General features: G+C 44.5%; 1 protein-coding gene across 6 annotated transcripts in view; it reads left to right on the forward strand.

Moving 5' to 3' along the window:
- The window catches only part of LOC142578913 (MBT domain-containing protein 1-like), a 48,357-nt gene that overhangs the window by 14,837 nt on the left and 8,764 nt on the right, over positions 1-24,756 (forward strand). For 2 of the 6 annotated variants that reach the window (XM_075688602.1, XM_075688603.1), the window contains exons 9-18: positions 3,932-4,163; positions 4,865-4,944; positions 5,132-5,381; positions 7,851-7,930; positions 14,854-15,088; positions 16,550-16,606; positions 20,787-20,837; positions 21,580-21,702; positions 22,406-22,487; positions 24,537-24,708. In XM_075688602.1, the coding sequence (XP_075544717.1) occupies positions 3,932-4,163; positions 4,865-4,944; positions 5,132-5,381; positions 7,851-7,930; positions 14,854-15,088; positions 16,550-16,606; positions 20,787-20,837; positions 21,580-21,702; positions 22,406-22,487; positions 24,537-24,708 (1,362 nt within the window). The other 4 variants (XM_075688606.1, XM_075688604.1, XM_075688607.1 and 1 more) reach the window with 4 other exon arrangements.

Raw genomic sequence — 24,756 nt, forward strand, 5'->3', positions numbered from 1 at the left:
CAGCCTTGCATGCTTTACGCGAAGCTTGCTGACATCCTTCTCCAAGGTATCCAGGTGCTCCACGTAGCGCAGCGAAAGGTTCCTTGCAAAAACGAAGCCCTGGAGGGACTGAATCATCTGCCGGGCCTCCTATGAGGACAACATTGAGGCAGCTTGCCCTACCGCGTCATCGCTGTCGTCGTCACCATCGCTGTCTGATGCAAGCACATTCACGGCGATCACCTCATCGATTAGAAACACTTAGTTTCCAAATCTATAGCCGTGCGCATTCTTTTCACTGGCAACACCATGCATTGCCGATAATCAGCAGGCGCATCAGCCATCTTCCATTTCGGCGGCGAGCCAAACCAACTGTTGGTCAAACGAGGCTGAGAAACCGCATGGCCAGGAATGATTTCTACGCAACCAACAAAGACGAATGCGACCGATTAAGCTGTTTGCATAATTACGCTGAATGAGGAGCCAGCGAGCAACATGCGAGCAGTTTGTGAGCAGCGCAGTTGGTGCAGTCCATTCATGTTTAAATGGTGGGGTGGCTTAGAGCAATGGGCGCAGCCTATTTGTGTTCAGCAGGGTGGAAAAGCGACGGAAAATAGGCGCACGGAGATGGCTGGAAAATGAGCGCACAGCGACTGTTGAAGCAGTGGCCCATCGTGCAGCGGCTTGAATTTCTCGTTTTCTTTTCTTTTCTATTTTTTTTAAGGATTTCGCATTTCACTATCTTTCGGCTCGGACACCCAGCAGCCAGACTTCATCGTTATAACCAATAATGCGGCATCGGGGAATTGTAGTAAGTGGGTTATTTCACCATGAAAAACATACAAAAGTTGAAGGTGCAGCAGCTTCTCATTGTTTTAACCGATATGTTGTTAAAACCGGTATCGTTATAAGTGTGTTCGACTGTATATGTTATGCTCAATGAGAGCAGCATTCCGGGCAAGTTGGTAATCCATTGCTTAAATGATATTGCGCGACATAAAAACGACACGGACGTGCGCATGCGCTTACAAGGAAATGAAGTGCGAAGTCATGTAACATGGTTACGTGTCATGTGACGCCGCGTCCAAGTAACGTAATTCTTTTTCTGTGAGAGCCAGAGACGGGAAGCTAACACACGCATCACCCAATTTCGCGATCATCTGCGCTTCAGTAATCTCACGGATGAGCTGCGTTCTGCCACGGGAAACAATCGTGCATTGATCCTCAAGAGGCTTGCACCCATGATCGCGACAGTGGATCGCCAAGAAACCACCTGAGCCGTTTTTTACATTGTTGCTGTGTTCGTGGAGCCGATCATTGAGGCAACGCCCAGTTTGTCCGATACTTGGCAAAAGCCGTTGGGGGTGTTTTTACAACAAAAGTGGGGCCTTCTGCCTGTCAGCGACCCTTTCCTCGTTAAGAGCTCAGATACTGTGATCGATTTTTTGAAGTCACATTCTGACCGTGGTCTTCAGGCGTTTTCTATTGGTGTAAAGGATCTTTATTATTCCTTGCCACATAGAAGCGTACTGTCCTGTGTCGAGCAATGTATTGATAAGTATGGTGCTGTTTCCTTCCAGAATGAGGCCGGCATGTCTTGCAGTCAATTTTTAGAACTTTTACAGATTTATCTTAATTCCACCTTTATCACTTGGGGTAACCAATGTTTTTTGCAGAAGAGCGGAGTTTGTATTGGCTCTTGCATTGCTCCCATTCTTAGTGACTTGTTTTTATCCTGTTTAGACCGTGACATTTCTTTACAAGTGCAAGGCACTGCAGTTTTTAAAACATTTAGATACGTTGATGACTTTTTAATTTTCATTGACTGGTCTTCTGATGCCTTCATTCTGGAAAGTAAGAAAGCGTTAGAAACGTTTCAGAAGTGCTTAGTCCCCCTTCAAACTACTCATGAGATGCCGGTAGATAGGTCTCTTCGTTTTCTTGATCTTCGCCTGAACTTTCAGGACAGCCACACGTGTTGGTCGTATGAGCCGCGAGCCAACAAACCACTTCTGCCGTATATGTCTGCACATTCTAAGCTTGTTAAGCGGGCCATTATCAGTTTGTGCTTCAAGAATGCCCTTAGCAAGTCTTGCTGTCATGTTGTGGACGCAAGCTTAGCAGCGCAAACTTTACGGTTGTCCCTGGCTGGATATCCTAGGGTGGTGCTAGTGTCTGTCGCGGAACGCATCTTAAGAGAAACGCGATCCAGCACGCAGAAGTCAGTTGCCGATGCCCCTCCTGGCATACGCCCTAAAGTAAGTGTCATACCATACATGCACGGGATATCCCACAACTTGAAAAAGATTGCCCAAAGGGCGAATGTAAGAGTTGTTTTTTCTGCTCCCGACAAGCTCGGCAAGCTTTGCAGGCTGACTGATCCAAATGCCGTCCCTTCCGATAAGTGCAGAAAGCATCACCGAAAAAAGTTTGTCAAGTGTGTGCACCGGGTGGTGTACAACCTCCCGCTTTCATGTGGGAAGAAATATATCGGACAAACTGGGCGTTGCCTCAATGATCGGCTCCGCGAACACAGCAACAATGTAAAAAACGGCTCAGGTGGTTTCTTGGCGATCCACTGTCGCGATCATGGGTGCAAGCCTCTTGAGGATCAATGCACGATTGTTTCCCGTGGCAGAACGCAGCTCATCCGTGAGATTACTGAAGCGCAGATGATCGCGAAATTGGGTGATGCGTGTGTTAGCTTCCCGTCTCTGGCTCTCACAGAAAAAGAATTACGTTACTTGGACGTGGCGTCACATGACACGTAACCATGTTACATGACTTCGCACTTCATTTCCTTGTAAGCGCATGCGCGATCTACGTTGCCTGCCATGTATAAAATGACGCAGTGGCACAATAAACTTAGTTGAAAGTTTGCGCTTGGTGTGTCGTCTTCTTTCACGTCCGTGTCGTTTTTATGTCGCGCAATATCATTTAAGCAATGTTATGCTCGTCCACAAATAAAGATCAGTTGGAAGTTAGTGCTCGTTACTCGTCCCTGCCCTCCCTTTCCTACTTTCGTGTGCTACGCAAACACTGCCGTTATGAACCACGACCAACTCGCCCAAGCCTCTACCCTAGTGTGTAGTAAGTCTTCTTTCTCGTGTAATTGTATTTAGGTGCACATTGAGAAAATGCAAGTGGCTGAAATTAATCCAGAAACTGCACTACAGTGTGTCTTGGCCTGTGGGTTTCTTTGGATTGTTAACCCTTTGCAGTCATATATTGGGCCCCTCCAGAGATATGAAAATATAGGTTCTGGCCAGATGTCAAAAAGCACCTGATGCAAGAGTTTGTTATGCAATGGTTCTTTCTTTCAGGAATTCATACGCACTTTTTGTAGTGTAAAACACTGAGAGGATGACAGTATTTTTTCTACATGCACTTATGGAAAGATGTGCAAGTTTAGGGAATCTGAAGATGATTTCAGTGCAGAGGTGGCAGAATATATATTCTGCCTTCAAATGACCAGCAAACGTCCTCAGAAGAAAGCAGTAAAGTGATGATGTCGGCCCTAGAGAAAATGATTCCTGTAGGGATAACCCACAACCTGATGCTGGCTGGTGACTGTTCCCTGTATGAGAGTCTCGGGAATAGGTGGTGGCTAAATCCATGCTGCAGTCGCAGTGGCAGTGTCTCTGGGTAACAAAACGGATCTCGAAGGCAATGCTCTTGCTGGCTGCATGAGTGGGGAACATGCCATAGCTGCCATGTTTTGGACACCACATATAAGGAAATTTTTCTGAAATAAATCACCTATTTCTTGTATGTTCACCTGAGTGCTCTTCTGGCGTGGTGTCCAAAATTGCACGAAATAGCTCCTGACCAGAGCTTTTTCAAATTAGGTAAATGTTCATCACTGCAAAGTGTTAAAGCTTACAATTTGATTTTTTGTCGCCATTTACCAAATGAAACGGGTAAGAAGAAAAGCTGTTTGTGGTTCGTGCAGGTGCGTGAGTGCATTCGTGGCCAGTTCCCAATCGGGCTGCGGCTGGAGGTAGTGGACAAGAAGCGCATCTCCTCAGTCAGGGTGGCTCGGGTGACCCACTGTGTAGGAGGCCGCATCCACATAGCATACGAGGGTCTTGAGGACGACGGCTTTTGGTGCCACGAGCGCTCGCCACTCATCCACCCCATCGGCTGGGCACAGGTCATCGGCCATGATCTCAGAGCATCTCCTGGTAAGTGCAACACATTGCAATGCTCCACACTAAGGCCCATTTCTCTATGGAAAGCGTCTCGTTCCAGACGCTCTTCATAGATGCTTCTTGGTCTCTTGTTGTAGCTTCAAGCATCGTTGTTCAATGCCGTACACATTTTGTGAATTGAGGTATAGGATATCAAAACACATCTGTCAGTTGGAATGCACATAAGACAGTTGCCGTTGTTTTTTGACTTATGTCTGATGGCACAAATTGTTCTAGTGCATTTGTATTTTTTTTGCCTTTCTTACACTTGGCTGCAGAGCTTTGTTCTTGCTAGCCTACAAAATTTCATGTAATTGTTTTCAATTGTTTCTTACCTACTGAAATAAAAGTCTGTTTGCAATATACACTACTGTGCATCGTATACCGTCTGTGGGAAGACATGCTCAATTGTTCTTGTGTCTTCTTTTGCTGTTGAGTAGTAATAACAAGTTGCACTAAATGGCCACTCATCAGTGCTGTACTGCTCCAAGTGTTCTAAAAGGCAAATTTTTCTGCTCTAAAAGTGCTCCAAAAGGCTGGTGTGGCAGCCCCAAAATTGTTCCAGAACTGCTTTTCTAGTGCTCCAAAAATTTCTCCAAATCCTAAACTGGATGGTCCACTAGTGCTATGGTGAAAAATCTTTATTACTGCCTGCAACTGTCTTGCATATTTACGCCTGATGTGCGTACTTACAGAGTATGCGAAGGCATCACTCGAAAAGGCACTCTTGAGGAAATGTGAGCCTGATGAAGCATCGTGGGACATGTTTCCGCCTGTGAGTACCTTATTTCACTGCACCGCTCCTAGTATTACGATTGCTGCTAAGCAGGCCTCCAGTTTCTCGCAGGCTTTCTTCTGTGTGTGCTAAAATCGACTGCATGTTGCCCCGATGAGCCACCTTTGCACTGCCCAGGATAACAACATAAGTCTTGTGAGACAAGTGATTTGCTTCTTCTCGGCAGGTGCATACACCACAATGCGAGCTGAAGTTCAAAGAAGGCATGAAGCTGGAGGCCATTGACCCCCTCAACCTGTCGACCATCTGCGTTGCCACGGTGACTAAAGTCTTGCGCAACAACTATCTCATGATTGGCATCGACGGCATGATGGCTGCCAACGGCTCCGACTGGTTCTGCTACCACGCCTCATCACCCTGTATATTTCCTGTTGGTTTCTGTGAACTCAATGGCATTGATCTGACACCACCAAGAGGTGGGTGCTAGGTCCTTAATTATAGCCCTTGTGATGCTGTAGACATGCCGCACTAGCTTAGTGGCTATGGAGTTGCATTGCTGAGCTTAATGGGAAGCTGAAACACTTTCCGGAAAAAATGAGTTCCCTGCGGCATTCTACAGTTTTTAGTCCATTGAACATGAATATCTAGTTTAAGAAGGGCGGAAACACACGCAAGCGACTGTTTATTGGAAGAAAACGTGCCCCTGCGCCTCAGGGCATCGCGCGAACGCCGCTGTTGCCCTTCATTGGTCGGGACCGGTGTGACGACATTCACGGGGATCACCGGTCAGCGCTGCCGTTTCAGAGCATAGCACGCTGTTCTGGTCTGGCTTCACAGATGAGTTGTAAGCATTATGGAACATTCTCACTGTCTTGGAAAGCTTGTACTTTCGCCTTACATGTTCGAACCGACAGCCGATACAGAAAACGATGGCGGCAACGACGATGTTGAGTGTGCCAACAGTGAGAACGATGTGTGCAGCTTCTCGCGCATTGGAAATATTAGCTGGTACGTATGTTTTTCATGTAGATGCACATTGCAATGACAGGAGAAAAAAACGCGCTAAAGTGTCACTGGGAACTTGCTGCTGGAAGAATGTCGAAGCACTAATTTCTCATTAGATTGTAAATACAGGTGCGATTCCACGATGTCAAGAACCTTGCTGCTGCTTGCCTAAAGTTCGGTGGTTTTTTGCGTGTTGATACACGATCGCGAACACAAGTATCGCGTTTCCAAGCGCGCACATACAGTGCTGCGAGGTACAGTCATGGAAGTTGCTTATCATACACATCCAGGTCAAGATGGCCAGGGGGATTATATGTGCAATATTCAGACTATGGTTCTACGAGTTTGCGATTGTGGCTCAATCAAGAATCGGTATGCGTGCTGCATGCTACTGTTGAAATACAGATATTAGGCAGTTTTAGCACTGCCGTGTGGTAAACACGGTAACTTTACGGCAACTGCAATCGTACGTCGAATATCGCTAGGTAAGCCTAGCAACGCTAGCAACAACGCCTTTCCGCATTGGTCGTAAGGCTATCCGGCTACGCTAAAACTGTGTTACCAGACGTTCATGGCTGCAAATGTTTGCATTTCTCGAGTGCATTAATGCGGCCAACAGAACACCGGAATTTGAATACCGATTGCCCGCATCGTTGTCAAGCTCCGATGATAATCACTGTCACGAAAATCGTCCAAGCACAGCACAGTTGATTTCGTCAGCACGAAATTCTCTCTCCTCACCGCACGGACCCGCTGCGCTGCAAGCTTTTTGTCCTTCGGGAACATGTGAAGCACCATATCATCTTGCCCGCCTGTGTTCGCACTGCTGAATGCTGCGCAGAACGAGGGCATGTTGGGCGCCCTTGGCTGTAGGCACTCACACAGCACAGAAAGGAAGCACAGTTCACGAAAATCGCTAAAGAAAGCAAACGTCAGCGGAGGCAGGTCTCTCATAGCGTCGTTTAGTAAAGCGCAGGACTGAAAGAACCATGCCAGCGCATGCCAGCACACCGGTCCGCCGGCACGTTCCCCGGGAATGACGTCACTATCGCCGGTTCTCTCCTCTGGCTGCCTCCTCACCCGGCATGCCAGGAAGTGATGGGGGCGTGTCCGCAGGGGGGATTTAGAAAGCAATTTCCGCCCCTTATATTAACAAAATGAAGAACAAAATTTCAGAACCGTAAATTAATAGGTCTGTTCTTCCCAACCCCAGCAATTCATGGAATTTGAAAACCGTTTCAGATTCCCCTTAAGGGCACAGGTTCGATACCTGTATGGTGGCTGCTTTAGATAGAGGCAAAATGCAAAATGCTTGTGTACTTAGATTTTGGCGCACATTAAAGAACCCCGCAGGGCAAAAATGAATCCGGAGTCCCCGACTATGGTGTGCCTCATGATCATGTTGTGGCTTTGGCACATTGAACCTCTCAATTTAATTCAAATGATTCGTTTTGTGTTGTTGTAGAGATTCTTATGAGAACAGATCTAAGCGTGCTGGCTAGAACCATCGTCAACTTGCCTGTCCAAGTCGGAAGTATCATTGGGATAATCATTCTTGAATGTTCTGATCATTAAGCAGTCACCACTGCTGAATTGGCTAACTTCGGTGACGTTAAAAAATTTTGCTTTTTTGTCTGGTGTGATTTATGTCATTCAGTGTAACATTGCATGAAAGCAGTTGCTTAGTTTGCACATGCATACCTGAACATACCTGCACGTATACATGCACCAACAAATGCTATTAATGAACCTGCGCCTTACATGGGCTCATATTGACTTTTTCTTGGAGAGTGAGAAAAGTTGTCTTTAGCTTTAGACAAAAGTGACTGTAACATTTAACCTCTGCAAGAAGCTTGAGAATGAGCAGACTTGTTGCCTCCAAAACGTCTCATTATTTGCAGCTATTTGAAATCTGCCATTTCGCTTTCCACAACTCTCAGGTCACAAAGGGGAGTTCCGCTGGTTTGACTACCTTCGGCAAACCAAGTCTGTCGCAGCGCCTGTGTCCCTTTTTAAAAAGGTAAGAGATGTTCAGTGAACCAGTGGAGTGTCGAGTGTGCGTAAATTGTCGGGAGAGAGGTGCACTGGTGGCTCATTTGCTAAAATCTGAATTATAAGTTTGTGCAATCATACAAATGCTATGAACTATCCAGAAGAAAGGGGGTTAACCGAGGGGCCCGATTATTACTAATCGTATCACGAGAAGCCAACAAAGACACCAAGGACAACATAGGGGAAATTAATTGTACTTACTAATTGTATTAAAGAAATGATAAATTAATGGTAATGAAAGTGGATGAAAAGGCAACCGGTTGCAGGTGACGAACGATCCCACATCTTCCCATTACGCGTGCGATGCTCTGTCTTTTTCATCCACTTTCATTGCCATTTATTTATAATTTCTTTAATTGAATTAGTAAATACAATTAATTTCCCCTATGTTGTCCTTGGTGTCTTTGTTTGTTGGCTTCAAGTGAACTATCCAAAATTTCGAATAAACCAGGATCAAACTATCAAGATGTTGCTGTTAGCCCTGGAATTCTCTGCTGCACAGTCAGTGGTTGCACGGAATGCATCTCGTGATGTCGACTCATTTTCTGTGTGTTGCCTTATAGATAAAGAGGTGACTGCCAGCACTGTCACCTGATTCACCAACCATCTGCTCATGCTGTCGGCATTGCTTCTATCACCATCTAGTTGTGGTTTCATTTGTGAGCAGAAATTTGCCTTATAGACCTTTCCAATAAGAGCTCCCTGGGGTCGCCAAAGTGCCCTCTGAACTGTTACAAACCCATGTGGCCTGCTCGAAAGCATTTCAGAGGCAACAGCATGTGCACTGTGTACTCGGGCACAATAGTGGATAGAGGAGCTGCTCTCTTTCTCCCAATGGAAAGTCTATAAGCTGTTCTCACCTGGAGTTCACCCTGCCCATCCTTGCCATTTGCTTACATGACTCCAGACACTTTAGAACAGTGAACATAAATATATGATACAAGACAGCATACCTTAGCAAATAAAATTGTCGGGCGAGATGGTACATGTTCATGAATACAAAAATGCAAGCACAAAGTAAAATAAAAATTTTGCAGTTTCGCCCGAAAGGTGATGTAATAATAGTGATAGCAAAGTATTAGACAACTACGCAAAGTAAGGTTCATAGTTTATCAGCGATATAAGTTGCAGCAAACATTCGCTTACTAATTAAATTACCATGTTTAGTCGCATAATGAATTCACTTCGCCGCATTAGTGTAGATAGGTGGTCGACGGCACGCATTGACATATACATGGCAGTGCTTTGTCATGAGCGATTGGGTCCAATCTTATGGTAATCAAACGTGATGACTACAGTGAACTGATTATGTTGCCCACCGGATGCTGCATTATTGCGCAAAATGCGCCAGAAGTTTCTTGTTTACTTCAAAGAATTGAAAAAAAATATGCACAAAACTTGGGGGGTGCGTTCATCATGCGGGGTAAAATTTGAAAGAGAGAGAGAGAGAGTGAGAGTGAACTTTATTGAGCACCAGCAGTTCAGTCGGCTGGGCCTAGACCTCCCACGATGGGACATCGAGGTCTTGCCTCTTCGCCGCTTCGTAGGCCTGCTGGGTCGCCCAGAGTTGGTCGTCGAGATGGGAGCTGCGCAGGGCGGCGTGCCATCTCGACGAGAGGGTCACGGGATTAAGGTCTGGGTGTTGACGTTTGCACTCCCATAGCATGTGGGGGAGTGTTGCTGATTCAGTTTTACAGACCTTGCACGTCTGGCTCGGGTAGATGTCAGGGTATATAGTGTGATAGCGTGTGAGGGAGGGGTATGTATTCGTCTGTAACAGGCGAAGGGTGGTTGCCTGTGCCCTATTTAACTTGCGGTGAGGGGTGGGGAAGGTTCTTCTTGCGAGGTAAAATGATTTCACAAGGTCGTTGTATCTTGTAAGGTGGTCGCGTCCTGCGGGTGCACCAGCACCCTCTCCGGCACGGTTGACTAGTCCTCGTGCTACGGAGTGTGTAACCTCGTTGAGGTTGGTGAGGTGCGGGTGGACAACGCCGGCGTGTGCTGGGATCCAGACGAGGGTGATTGGATTTTCAGGCGAATGCGGGGCTTGTCGTAAGATACGGAGTGATTGCTGAGAAATATGACCTTTGATGTAGTTGTTGATTGCTGCGCGAGAATCGCTCAGTATGGTGTGACAGGCTGGGTCAAGAGTGGCCAGTTGCGATGGCCACTTCCTCGGCCGTCTCGGCATTTTTGGTAACGATGCTGGCAGCATGTCGGAGCAAGCCGCCTACTGTGGTAACCGCCGCAAAGCGCCGTCCATCTTGGTACTCAGCTGCGTCGACGAAGGTGACGCCCGCGGTGTTGGCATAAGCTTTGATAAGGGAGGTAGCTCGTGCCTTCCTGCGTTCTTTGTTGTAGTCTGGGTGCATGTTTTTCAGAATAGGGTCGGCGTGTATCCATTGCTGAATGTCGTGTGGTATTGGGTGTTTGTTTCCAGGTTGACAGTGGTAGGTGATATTAAGCTTGTTTAGAATGCTGCGGCTCGTTTCCGTTAGGGTAAGCCGCTCTAGTTGGGATCGACGTTGGGCTTCGATTAACTCGTCTAGTGTGTTGTGGATACCTAATTGTAGTAGGAGTTCCGTGCTGGTGTGGTTGGGTAGTCCTAAGGCCTGCTTATAGGGTCCTCTGATGATAATGTCCAGTTTAGTCTTTTCAGCTTTGTACCAGTTGAGAAAGGGCGCAACGTAAGTAATGTGACAGACGACGAAAGATTGGACAAGGCGGATGAGGCTTTCTTCCTTCATACCCCCTCGCCGGTTGGTCACTCGTTTCAGCAGTCTGGATGTATTAGCGGTCTGTCGAAGGATCTTGGAGATAGCCGTAGAGTTAGCTCCGTTGGCTTCTATGGTCATACCAAGAACGCGGATGCTAGGGACCACGGGTATAGGTCTGCCATCCCTCAGGTTGAGCTCTATTTCCTCGTATTGGCATTTATTCGTGGAGCCCCGCGGGGGGGCGTCCACGGAGTGTGGGGCGGTATAGGAGAAGCTCCGACTTTTCAGGGGAACAGCAGAGTCCCGTGCCTTCAAGATAATTTTCTACGACGTCAATGGCGTCTTGTAGGGCAGTTTCGATTTGGCCATCACTGCCCTTCGCAGCCCATATTGTAATGTCGTCGGTGTATATCGTCGGCCACTTATAAAAAGTCTGCTTCACCCGAAGTGCGAACCATCGATTGTGATAGCAAATATGTAGGCAGCTACACAAAGTGATCATAGTAGTTTTATCGACTGTGTAAGCTTGCAAACGTTCGCTTCAACGCAAACTGAGCGGCAACAATGCAGCACGCACAAAGTATGAGCCGCCATCGACTCAGCCCCGACGCAGATCACTTTGAAGATAGGGCACACCACGGCTGCGCAATCCGCATTTGCTGCTGGAGTAATATGCCACGCCACCCCATCCCAGGTGCCATGCACGCAACGGAAGACAGCGTGTTTCCTTCCCGCTTTACTTCCTTGTACACAGGAGATTGAGGCGCGATCGTCAGTGCCCCTCGGGCGCAGTTGTACAGTATGCAGTTGCCAGAGTCAGTGCCACCGCCGCCCCTCCTCTCCGGGGCCTTTTGCACGACGAAAGATGGCATGCGAGATTGAGCCGCGATTGTCTGCTTCCCTTGCGCGCTTTCGCTCATACCTACATCATGCGGCATGCGGAAACAACGGCAAAAATGCACCTGGAACGTCCATATAATGGCTATTGCAATAAACGTAGGAGACGGTAGGATTCGGCGTTTCATGTGGTATCAGGCGCAATTACACCCGCCGGACGCAATATCAAATGCCGAAATTAGTGAGTGTCTCCTACTTCATGGCAGGAAGTTTAGGGTGCGATCATTATGGGAGAAAAAGAAGAGAAAAACACACTTTTTGATTGGAAAAGTGGGGATGCGTTCATTACGCGAGTGCATCTACTATGCGAGTAAATACGGTAACAAGTACGGTGTCAAGCATGCACAGGCAAACATAAACAGATCTTGCTCGTTGACCGCGAACACTTGCAGACATTGACAACACTGGCATGAAGAGCGCAGGCAGAGGGGAGCGAAAACATTGAGCCACCTCTCGCTTCAACATGCCTCCGAAACCTGAGATTGCACAATCTCCAGCGCTAGGCTAGCGGCAAGGCAGTGCACACGAAGCCACCAGCCATCTTGGATCCCGCTGCAGATTACACGGTCAGCCATGCATAGCTGCGGCCAGGTTAAAGGAGGAGACATGTGCTCATCTACTAATGAGTGCCCATTGGGACAGCGGGTGGAACAGCAGCAGTGATGTTACAGCCGAGAAAGCGGCAGAAGTGGTGACGGCAAGACCAGCCATAGAACAGCTAGCCGAGGCTCAGGCCTGAAAGTTTTCAAAGCTGTTTATTTACTCTAATGCATGTGTTTACTAAATGTGTTTGTGCAGTTCATTCTTTCTGCACTGCATTAAGTGTTTGAGTGTATTGTAGAAGCCGTGGGGACGCTGGAATCTCACGTGTTGCCGGATGTTTTCCCCGTGTGGCTTGCATCTCCTGGCATCCGGCTTGACCGGATAGCACACATGCAGCAGAGGAAGCCATAGTTGTGCAGTACTACAGGAGATCGTGCAGATGCCAACGCCACCTGACAGTGTGACTTCAGGTGTGACTTCAGGCATAAATCAGGCGTAACAAGAACTACCTTCCTCCTCTTCGGCTTGGGGATGGCATTGCATGTGGATCAATGCCCCATGATGCTGGGACAGAATGCTATTCGTCATGGGACCGTGCTAAAGGTGGCTGGACCATCGCCACATTAGTGTGGATAGGTGGTCGACGGCACGCATTGACATATACATGGCAGTGCTTTGTCATGAGTGATTTGGTCCAATCTTATGGTAATCAAACGTGGTGACTACAGTGAACCGATTATATTGCCCACCAGATGCTGCATTCTTGCGCAAAATATGCCAGGAGTTTCTTTTTTACTTCAAAGAATCGCAAATTGTCATTCAGTAGGGGGACTGGCATTCAGTGAAACAATGTATGTTTCGGCACTTCCTTGGGGATTTTTCTGCATGTTTTGATGAAGTTCCACCACCTTTGCTAAAATTGTTGTGAAACCTAATTATTAGCGCCTTCTCTGCAACTCTTGCACTGGTTACAAAATGTTAGCTTCTTTGTACAACAAAGTTGAAGTAGCAAGTCAAGGTGATGCGCATTTTAGGTAATCAATTTGTGTGCATACATGTTGGCTACTTTTCTTCCCTTCTTTTTTTTATTTCGCTGCAAAATGCTAACTGTTAATGAGTTCAATTAAACAAGCCAGGCCACTGTGAACGACATCAGTAGGATAGCCAGGTTGCTTCAGATGGAAATATTTTTATCTCAGTAACACTAAAAGCACGTAATTTAAGCACGAAGCTGTCTTGCAGGGTTGCACACAAAGTTGTAATTATTAGAGAGGCTAAAATCATTAGGTTGTTTTATTTCAGCTAATAATGGCTGCTGTTTTCCATCCAGCTAACAACTCCACACTGAAGAGCGAAAGAAAATTATAGTAACCATCTTTCAACTCGGCGAATATGACATTCTGCATCTAGAGAGAACTGTCACACACGATCCTCACCGATGCCCTATATTTTAGATTTCCTTTTGTAGCAGCGAATCAGAACACAAAAGCCCACAATTTACTTTTGAGGCAAAATAAACTCACCCTCATGGCATCAGAACCACATATTAATCCTTTAATGATGGGACATATAAGCATCCAGAGAAAGATGTTTATTTTCTATCTAAATATGCAAAACACATCAAGAATAAGCATAATCAATAACAAAAAATATTTTGCAAAACATTTTTCAGCAATAGGGGGAAAACCCCAGGCAGAAAGCTGGAAGTAGGCTTCACCCCAAGCCACCTAAGGCTTCGTTTTTAATTTGTATAGACAGCTCTCATCATAGGTGAACCATAGATGTACATTTCATTTGGTTTACGTCACATGCGTGACACCACTACAGCAGGATATGTTACGTTGGCCTGTGTCCTTTTCACAATACAGCGTCTCATGCCAAACTTCTTTCTCGTCCAGTGTTCTTGCTCTAAACCAAGAAATGATACTTGCTGCTTGTCATTCAGTGTTGGCTGAAGACATTTAGCCAGAAACTTCGTACTCAGTACTGAAGCTCGCAAGAAAGATTTTTTTTAATATATGTTGCCTGTAGTTAACACTCATCAATAAATGGTTATAGGAGTACGTCAGGCTTCTGCATAATCATTAAACGAGAGTTATGGAATTATTATGATGCTTTCATTGTAATATAAAAGGCGTGATGCAATAATGAGTGTTTGCTAACATTATTATTATTATTATTATTATTATTATTGTACTGCTGAGCGATATTCACACGACCTCGTTCATGTTGCATGGTATCAGAGGTTGTGCAGTGATCAACATGAAAACGTGAAAGCTGCTAAAGCGCGGCATTCACGTATTGCTGCCACAACTTGATTTCTTTAAAACGAGCAAAAATGCTTTCTGTGGTTTACTCAAAACACAAAGCAACAATAAAATTGGCATGATTTCGGCGAACTAAGGGTGCAATGGTCGCACATCGCTTGCTGGACATAGACAGTTACTGATTTTATGCTACATAAAGATGAAAGCGTAAGGGTAAATCTTTCTGTACACTGTCAAAAAATGCAGACCAGCATATATGGCTGTGCTACAACCGCAGAAGAACTGGTCATTAAAGATATGCACACCATTTGCGCACATGTAAACACGTAGGGCATAGCAGACGAAACGCAATGCTATCCACACTATCCATGGTTCAGCCAGTGCCGGCCAGGCGGCAACTCTGCTCGGTCTCGTGCCCAGTATTAAATCTGTCTAGCGTCAAAGTGACACTTCTCTCCTTGTGGCAGGACATACCCAAGCATGGCTTCCAGGAGGGCATGCATGCCGAGGTGGTGGACCTGATGGAGCCGCGCCTCATCTGCGTTGGTCGCGTGACCAAGGTGGTGGGCCGGCTGCTGCGGGTCCACTTTGACGGCTGGGAGGACAGCTACGACCAGTGGTGTGACTGTGAGAGCCCCGACCTGTTCCCTGTTGGCTGGTGCCAGATGGTCCAGTATCCCCTGGAACCACCCAGGCAGACCGGTACTGTGCTTGGGCCTGTTGCCAAGGCATTGCCCTACTTGCTTTGAGCTACTCGCAGTGGTAGCCCGGTGGTATGGCGAGGTAGCTGGCTTGATACGGATCGGGGGCAGCATTTCAATGGGGGTGAAATATGCAAGAACGCTCATGTACTTGGATTTAGGTGGACGTTAAAGAGGCCCAGCAGCTCAGTGTTAATCTCGAGTCCTCCAGTCTGGCGTGCCTCATAATCATGTGGTGGTTTTGACTCTGTAAACCCTTAAATTAAATTTAATTTAAAATACTTTATTTCGAGTTCTGCCATGGCCACTCTCACTCTGCCCTTTGTCCTCCTTCGACTATTAGCATAAGCAAGCAAGGGCCAAGCAAAAGCAGCTGAACCTTTGACAAATTATCGTGGTACCATAAAATGCTTAGAATTTTGAAGCACATGTATCAGCTGCCTGTCCAGTAAAAATAGGGTGAACTCACTTACAGTATAAACTCCTCTTCATTCCGACGCCAGATTACTTCTTGCTAAAACGCCTAGCTCACTGTCTCCTACTGCAAGGTGGCCTTGACGAATGTGCTACAACCTGCTAAGATTGCTAGGTACACAACAAATATCAAAAAAACACTGCTCAAGTTCATACACAGCACAGGCCTTACACCAGGCAATATGCCTTCATTCATGTCTTCATTGCAATAAAGAAAAGCAATAACATGGCATTCAGAGATAACTAAGTAAAGCTATGAAAGCACTAGAGAGCAATCAATATTTTAATTGCATATGACCATTAAGAAGAAACTTGTATCTGCTTTGTTTGAAAATAAAAAATTAAAATGGACCAGCTGTTCCTTTTTTTTTTTTTTAGACAAGTATATTCGTGTGTTGAACTTTCAGTTCTTTCATCGCCAAATTAAACAATGGTCAGGTGAGGTCAGGCTACACAACTAAATTTGCATTTATCTCATGTTGCAGATGATTCTTTATGTAAGTTTTAATTGAGGGTAGAGAATCACACACAAAAAAAAGAAAAATGTAAGTGAAAATTTTTTCAACACATGGCAAAATTTACAATCCTGCTGCATACTTGCTTAATCTAACATGTTGCTGGATTGGTATATACATAACCTGCAACAGTGGCTACAGTTTGTTCACAATTTCTTTTTATTTATTTTTTTTGCCACAAAGACTTGGTGCCTTTTAAGATTGTGGGTGTATTTGAATCTAATCAGTATGGCAAGTTGCTTCATGCAGTTCATAAACACATAAACTGTGTGGTTTATAAACTTATTGGTTAAAGCTGTTGGACATGAAGGTGTTCAAATTCAGCAACCTATAGGTTTTCTTGGCAATGGTTGCATCAATAAAAAATGACAAGGCAGTTATTTTACTGTGAATGATTCCAACTTTGTATCAGGCAGCATTTCTCATGCCATGCCTCATGTGATGTGTGTTTATCTTGTTCTATTTCTTCCCAGATACCAGCTTTCTCAAGAAGAAGAAAAAGTACCAGAGCTACAAGGGCCCTCGCAGAAGTGAGTTTCGAACTCAAGAACCGACCCAAAGTTAGTCAAGCAAGCATTTTCATCCATAACGCAGACTAACGACACCAACTACCATCATATGCACGGCATGTTCCTCCTTTTTGTTGTCTGTTCATTTCTCGGCTCTTGCTCCATTAATTTTTGCCTTACTTGGATTAACAGTTCTGCAGTCAAGCCTCATTACAACAGGTGTTTGCTATTACAACAGTTACCTCACTTTATCAGTCCCTTCACTAGACCGAACTTTGGTAGTATATATTTTTGTAACTCCGTATCGCCACACTCATCATTGCCCTTAAACCAGCTTTATAAGCACTAAGCCACTCAATCAAAACTTGCTTAAAAAAGAATATACAATTGCACCAGCGGGGCTAATTGTCTTTTTTTCATGCTGCTATGAGTGTTACTCTTGCAGCTACAGCATTCTTCCTCTTCAGACTTCGATATTTAATGCAGCCGAATACCCATCGCGGTAACTTGGTGGCCGTGGTGTTGCACTGCCGTGCACAAGGTCACAGCTACGATTTTTGGCGGCCGTAGTGGCATTCCAATGATGAAGGAAGTAAAAAACACCCTATTTCTTGGGTTTAGGTGCCGTGTTAAGAAACCTCAGCTAGTCAAAATAAATCTGGACCCCATTATGGCGCCTTTCATGGAAGGTGTGTTGTTTTGGAATGTTAAACCCCACAACTTGATTTTATTTGCTTAATTCGGTGTTGCACTGCTAAACATAGCTCTCAAGCTTGAGAACAAAATGCAAAAATGCTCGTGCGCTCAGATTTAACAGCCTACTGAAGAACTATGCCATTGGACCTTGTGATAATGAAGTTGTATCCGATGCGAAAATGCTTTCATTGTATCTGATATTCGTTAGAAACATACATTGGTGACATGCTAAAATATAGGCGAGAGACATTTTAGATATGCTTCAATGTAGCATTCGTGTTCGTTATATTGCAGTTCAGTTGTATATGGTAAGCTATGATGGAACTTGTTGTAATGGGCTTTCACTGTATTTCTTTCTTTTGCATGCTGTATGTGCAGCTGTTTTTTTTTTTTTTTTTTGAAATTGTGCAGCAAGAATGCCTTAAAAAGGCAAAACAAGAATTTGAATATGAAACTGTGATTCTAGAGAATAAGAGGAGTCTTCAAGTAAAAAAAATTATATAATGTGCATCTATAATTGCCACAATTTTCTTCAGCCAGACAATACTGTATTTGCACAAATGCGACACTTTTCTTTGTCTCTAATTTCTGGCCTAAACTTTCATGTTACACCTAAAGCTGTGCCACAAACATGGCCCCACTTTTTTTTTTCTTCATGTTGTTGTGTATGAGCCATGAAAGAAAGGCAGCTCTAGTAATAGCAGAATGCACAAGTTTTACGGATCTGTAACAAGGATACATGAGCATGAGATCGAACATGGACAAAAAAGCAGGCCGCTTGAGTGTTCACTTAAAGCTAGTTCATTTCTTTGTATGTGTGTGGGGGGGAGGGGGTCAGCACTTCATTATGCAGTTGAATTCCATTAACGTAACCTTGATAGGACCGACAGTATTGATTGAATAATATGGCGAGTCAAAGTAAAAGCAAAGGTAGAAAAAAACCTCCTAACGTGCTTCTGGCTTCATTTGTCAATATTTGCTGAATTCTAACATGGCACCGAGTTTTTATGGATCCAGAGCAGAAAGCAGTGGGCACTCAAATCGAATGCGTACCTGATTTTATAACACAAAACGTGTAGCATACCTCCAATTCTGGCAGTCAGAAATAAGATGTAGACTTTATCTTCACTTGCGGAATTTATTTACACTTAATCTTCATCATTGTTAATCTTGGACAGCTCTTTATTGCTGTCTATAGACCACTACATGCAGTCTTCATTGCGCTCAGTCGCATTTGATATTCCACATTCTGTAACCACTTCACTACAGTAGCAAACAGGATGGTGTCTCACACCTAGACTAGTGATTCTACCAGTTTGCCTTGCGATGCATGCAAGTCTTCAGATAGCCGAAAAAGTGTGCGACTCTGTTTCCAGTAGTTTTACAAATAAATAATGTATCTTTTGAGTGAGTTTTCATGAAGCATAAAAGTGGTACGTCGTTATCACCACCTTATGTAAAAGCTTTTATGGCCTCTTGTGATGATTGTGCTGATGACAGCGATGGTACCTTGTTGCTGGTGCTGTGAGCACTGTTTCTATTTCGTATCCAATCCTAATGAGCAGGCAATTTTCGAACCAGTGTCCTTGCAAAAATGGCTCCCTCTAATCACATAAATACTACAGTAATTCATTTTGAGCTGTTATTTTCACCTCGAAATCTGTCAATGACGGGCTGGAAATCTGTTTTCAGCAAGAGATAGTGTTTCTTCGACACATTTACTGTCTCCTAGCACTGCCAAGTAGATGCTGCAGTCGTTGGGCTCACAATTGGGGTCAGGCACTCAGGTGCTGACCAAGCCAAGTCCAAATTATCTGATGAGGGTGAAATTGAGTATCAAAATAAAGAAATCTTTCCCCATAGAAATGCATGTGCACCTACCGGGAGCATCAGTCCAAATTGAATTAACCGGAAATGTAATGAGTAAGAGTCAAATTAACGAAAGTCTGTGCATCACAAAGCCATTCAGACATGCAAGGAAGGGTACGGTCATCCCTTTATGATGTGCAACTTAACGAAACCTGCCAATCAATTGGCATTCCATCTTTGTGAACAGACTTTCGCTGGTATATCATGAACCATTTCATGAAACTTTAAATACTTCAAGAAGTTCATGTGCCACCATGTCCCTACTTCTCCAGAGCATTTTGATTTTGTTTACTCCTCCAATCAGTTCTGTTTTCATTGGTTAAATTTGCACTCAGTCTTCTTGTTATCAACGGCAGGCCTCATATGCCGTTATGTTGGCATATTTGCACATACAGTAGTAAATGCGGTGTTAAAATCCTTGGCTTCATCAAGTTGCACTGCTTATTACTTATTTGTTGGTACTGTAGCCAAGGGCCACTATAAGGGTTCATAAGGCTGTAACAGAATATACAACATAATGGCACGAAGGTTTATGCATAAGCTACAAAATGTGCATAAATACGAAACCAGTATTGGTTAAACAAAACATGTGAAAATATGCTGAAACTGCAAAACTATATTTCACTTATCAAGAAAAGATGAAAACACAGGTAATGAATCTACTAACACAACATTCTTGCTAAAATAATTCCAGTCCCTCACTGTTCACAGAAAAAAATACTTAACGCAGTAATTATAAGCGTAAAAAGGCATTATTATTATTATTTTTTTTTTATGAGCACCATGCAGACGTGTACTACCAAACCTTTTGTGTGCATTGTGCCTGTTCTTCTTAAGCATTTGGCTGTGGCTTATCCAATGCCGGGTCACATTTTAAACATCTCTCTAATTTTTGAGACCTTGAAAAACCAGTCCCTGTGTTATACTGGTGTTTGTGTTGTATCTCTGCAAATACAGTATTATCGCATAGCATTAAGAGTATTTTAAACTTGAATAGGTAGTAATTGCTGCTACTCTGCAATTGTGTCTTAGTTTTCAGAAATTAGTATTGTCCACCTTGAAACTGGTGTGCAAGTGAATTTAGCACAACGTTTGTTTCCAATAGCCACCATGACCTTGTCACCAGGACATACTGTTATGAAGATTAGTGACAACATGTGTTCCAAAATTAACTATTCATTAAAATTGTGTTTTACAGTGACTTCTATGTTTTTTTTTTTTAGTTAAAGGGTTAATGTTTTTCAAGTTAGTCAAATGTAGCACTGGGTGGATCTGACTGAGCGTGTTAAGCCAAGCAGGATTAGATATCTTGTGTAGTGAATTCTGTGGGGGGGGGTTGCACTGGGGGGGGGTAAAAATAAAGCAATCTGCACCGAGATCATCAACAGTTACAGAAACACGTGTGCACCTCATCTCTGGATATCCTTGGCATAAAATTTGCTGTGCCTTTGTATCACATTGAAGAGATTCTGTATTGGTAATCGTGGCAGCCGACCTTCATACTATGGGCCTAGACCTCTGCCACAGCTGCAAAGTATTTTTCCCCTGCCTCACTGCATATGGCCACTTGAACACATGATCCAATGGTTGAGTAACTGTAGACGTACATGTGAAACATTTCTTATTTTGTCATCAGGAAAAGTTGGCTGTATACAAGTGCAAACCGGTAGGACAAAAGGCATGCCAGGTTGAGTACTTACATAGCCTTGTTCCATTATTTATGCCTGGAAGCAGCTGTGTTTGAAAACAGCGACACTAAGTTTGAAATGTTATCTCTTCATGTTGATATGACCACCCCACACCATGCTTTTTCTTCATTTGCACAGTGAGTGGACATGGACAAAAATTGGAAGGCTGGCTGCACTGAGACATTTATGCATTGTGCGCAATTGCATCATTGCTATAAAACATTGGCGGGCTGCCGTTATGTGGCATGGCATGTAACTAGAGCTTTGTGCACTTTTATAACCGAGACGCTGTGCTTAGTGCACCAGGCACAAACTCTGCAGGAATTTACTCTGTCATCAAACTCACTTGGTGTAATTAAATATCTTTTTTTTTTCTAAATTTGGTGCTGTTAGCTTAACAGCTGTTTGCCTCGAAAAGCTGCGAGCACTGAAACGTAGTTGCACTTTTCCCTTGCGGCATGGTGTTCAGGCGGGAATGCATTCATGGTGTTGGTGCTTGTGCTTTCTCTTGCGTTTTGTGCTGTGGCAGGAGGTTGAACTGAATGCTTGTTTGCTGGGTGCACATTAGCAAGGCTGTATGACCAGTGTGTGCATGACTTGGAGGGCTTCTACTTGGAGGGCTTCTGCCTGCCCCGCATTGTGCAGCTTTCCTCCCCCCCAATCATGCACATTCGTTTGAGGAGCGCGGTTCACTTTTGCCCGCCACTTTGCTGACATCTGTGACAAACCGCCCCCATGCAGAAAAGAAGATGCGCTTCATGCCTGGAAGCCGCAAGAGTGGGGGAACCATCAAAGGTGGATCTCCCGGTGATGATCTCTATGGCGACGACGACGTCCACGTCAAAGCTGATATTGATGACATGGGTGAGATGATAGTGCAGTAGACAATCCTAATAGGGCATCTTCTGTGTCTTTCAGCTGCTCAGTTTTGTTTTCATATACAACTTTTATCAGTATGAAAGTGCCTGCTGAAAAAAGAGAGAAAAAGACACGAGTTCATAAATGGAGACAACATATTGGTTTTATGCAGACTGTTAATGCCAGTCTTGGTGTCATGTGCTGCAGAAAGAAATCATGTTTGCTGTGAGAACTGAAGTGGCTAAACAGAGCTGCATGAAATTCACAAAGAAGGTCCCTACTGAACACCACTTTGTATGTCTAACAAAAGCTGCAAGGTTTATCCTTCACTTGCTTTGGAAAGTGGCTTTATTATTCTGTATCGACAGGCGGCTAGCTGTCCATGAGCAGGCGCTGTTAAATTCCTGTGATATCAAAAGTGGCTGGCAGAGAAATTTCAAGGTAGTGTTGCCATCGGTCTTTACTTTCTTGCGCCACTTCTGGCTCATCAAGCGTCAAGCAAAACTGGTCATGCTCACAGTAAGACTGGCGTACCGTGTGCAACAGAAGCATAATCTGCCATTCTAGCTTGACTTCACACATCTGTTTATAGTGTTTCTTTAAGTTTGTTTTGGTGTTCTTTCAACAGCCTTGTCCTCTCCCTCAGTTAGTGGTTGTTAATGGAACTGTACATTAGGCCGTGTCAAGCAGTGCCATGTGTGTTTTGCAGTCACGTCGTCATCTGATGCAAGTGCCCTGAACCGCTCGGACACCAGTATCGGTGTCAGCCCACAGTCCGCTGCAGCCATGAGGTGAGCTGGCCCTGGGCAGCCCTGGGTGTATTGCGAGGCATCTGCAGCCATGTGGGACTCGGAAATGAGTAACCTTTCTATCCTTAACAGTGCGCTCCGAAGATGTTCCACAAAGGCAGCCATTAAAGAAATAAGAAAGTTGAGCAAACAGTTATGAAGCAAAACAGAAGGCTACAAGTCTTTCAAATGTCATTTAAAAATCTTATGCATTCTAATGCATATGTTGGAGAGTCTATAGCACTAGACAAGCAAGAACCCTCTTTTTAACCATGAAAGAGGTGGAAATGTCTGTGTATTTACATATTGTCTATATTCATATTTACACATGTTATGTTATGCGCATATTTATAGAAAAGAGGATGGATTGACAATTTGGTTTAGCCATCCACAGGCTGGAAGGTGCAATCTGAGAGTCTTACGGGCAGCTAAAAAACAGATAAAAGGGCATTTTATGTGGCAGCTGGTAGCAGGGCAAAGATGCAGCACTGCATCATAGCCTGGTATAACAGGGACTGTGTCTGGTTGCTGGTTTTCTGCACCATGCAGATATATGAGTATCGAAGGTGGTGCACGATAGAGAAGTCTCCAGTGTACTGTGCCTAGCTACTTGACGGTTCAGTGTGGCAAGTGTTGTGCATTGAGAAACATGCTACCATGTCAGTACTGCAGTGACCATAACAATGCAGAGGTTGTGTTCAATGCTACTTGAAAAGTTCACCAAATGCTCCCTTTCGCTATGTAACCATATACTATTAGCTTGATTATGCAGATGTGTACAGTAGAAGCTCACTTGTGCTTAGTGCTAGAGCATTTGCTGTGAAACAATTGAACAAACTATATAGTGTGTGCTAAGGAATACAGATGTTTAAAATTGATTTGGACAGGCAAAATACATTGAGCAACGAACCTTTCCTCCGTGATGTGCTCATCTCTACAGCTTATCTGTATTCTTCTTTTCCCCTCATGACAAGGACAGGGTCAGGCATGCATATTCACCGATTCGTATTCTTTTCGGGCAGGACCAGCTTTTGTCTATGGAGAGGCTTAAAATGTTTTTGTTTATAGACGAGACAAAAAAGACACAAGCCAGAAGGTGGAGATTGTGACCATACTTGTAGATTGTAAAAATGTTCACATTCAGTACTTGCATCATTCTTTGTTTTATGTGTAAACAGAAGCACAGGAAACCGGCCTACAGTGTGGATTTAGAATGTTGAACGTCATTATTAATAACAATAATATAATAGTAGTAGTAGTAGTAGTAGTAGTAGTAGTAGTAGTAGTAGTAGTAGTAGTAGTAGTAGTAGTAGCAGCAGCAGCAGTAGTAAATACTCAGCTATTTCAGATTGTGTTGCAGGACAAGGTGCTGGGGTGGAGTTTTTGATTTAGCGCTGTTGCTTTACTAAAGTGAACCTCGTTGGCATAGAAGCTTTTTGGATCTAGTGAACCACATCCAAAACTATCATGTCCAAAATTTCAGGCACTAACGGTCAGGACAGCACTGCAAATAAAAGAAATATGTAAGCATTGACTCGGCAGTATCTGCTCACCTCTGTTGTTTGACACTTTGCCAAGTAAAGGAAAAGAAAAAGCACCTTGCCAGAGCTTAGTTTTCTCTTAATTTGCTGCAGTGGCTAAGAAGCCACTCATTCTTCTTGTGAGGTCAAAATTGCACATTTGATTTTTGACCACTTTAACTACCGGAACTGAAGAAACAGCTGAACATGAAATATGGTGAATGCTAAGGAATACAAAGTGTTTAACAGTGTTTAAAATTACTTTAAAGAACGATGAAGAAAGATGGAGAAAAAAAAAAGCATTGAGCAACAAAGCGCTCCACCATGACGTGCTGATCTCTACAGCCCATCTGCGTTCTCCCTCTTTTTTTTTTTTTTTTCCCTCAGGACAAGGACAGGGTCAGACACACATCTTCACCAATTGATATTCTTTTTAATGCTTGGAACTACCGCTAGGAACACGTGGCGTGGTTCTTCCAGACCACAGGTGAAGGCAGTGCATGGGAGCGGTGTTTCTTAACCCTCTGCACAGGCCGTTGGAAGTAGGCGAGGAAGTGGAAGAGGAACGAGTGCAGACACGAGGCGGCCTTGGGCTGAGCGTGTCCCTGAGCAGCTTGCACCCCCGGCGTTGGGGTGTGGCACACGTGGCCCGCTTCCTGCGGCTCAATGACTGCGCTGCCTACTGCCAGGGCTTCTGTAGGCAGGTGCGGCCTCTGTCAACGGCAGCCCGCGCAAATAATGGGCTCCTTGGT

Source organism: Dermacentor variabilis, chromosome 4 (genome assembly GCF_050947875.1).
Source record: "Dermacentor variabilis isolate Ectoservices chromosome 4, ASM5094787v1, whole genome shotgun sequence".
Taxonomy (NCBI): domain Eukaryota; kingdom Metazoa; phylum Arthropoda; class Arachnida; order Ixodida; family Ixodidae; genus Dermacentor; species Dermacentor variabilis.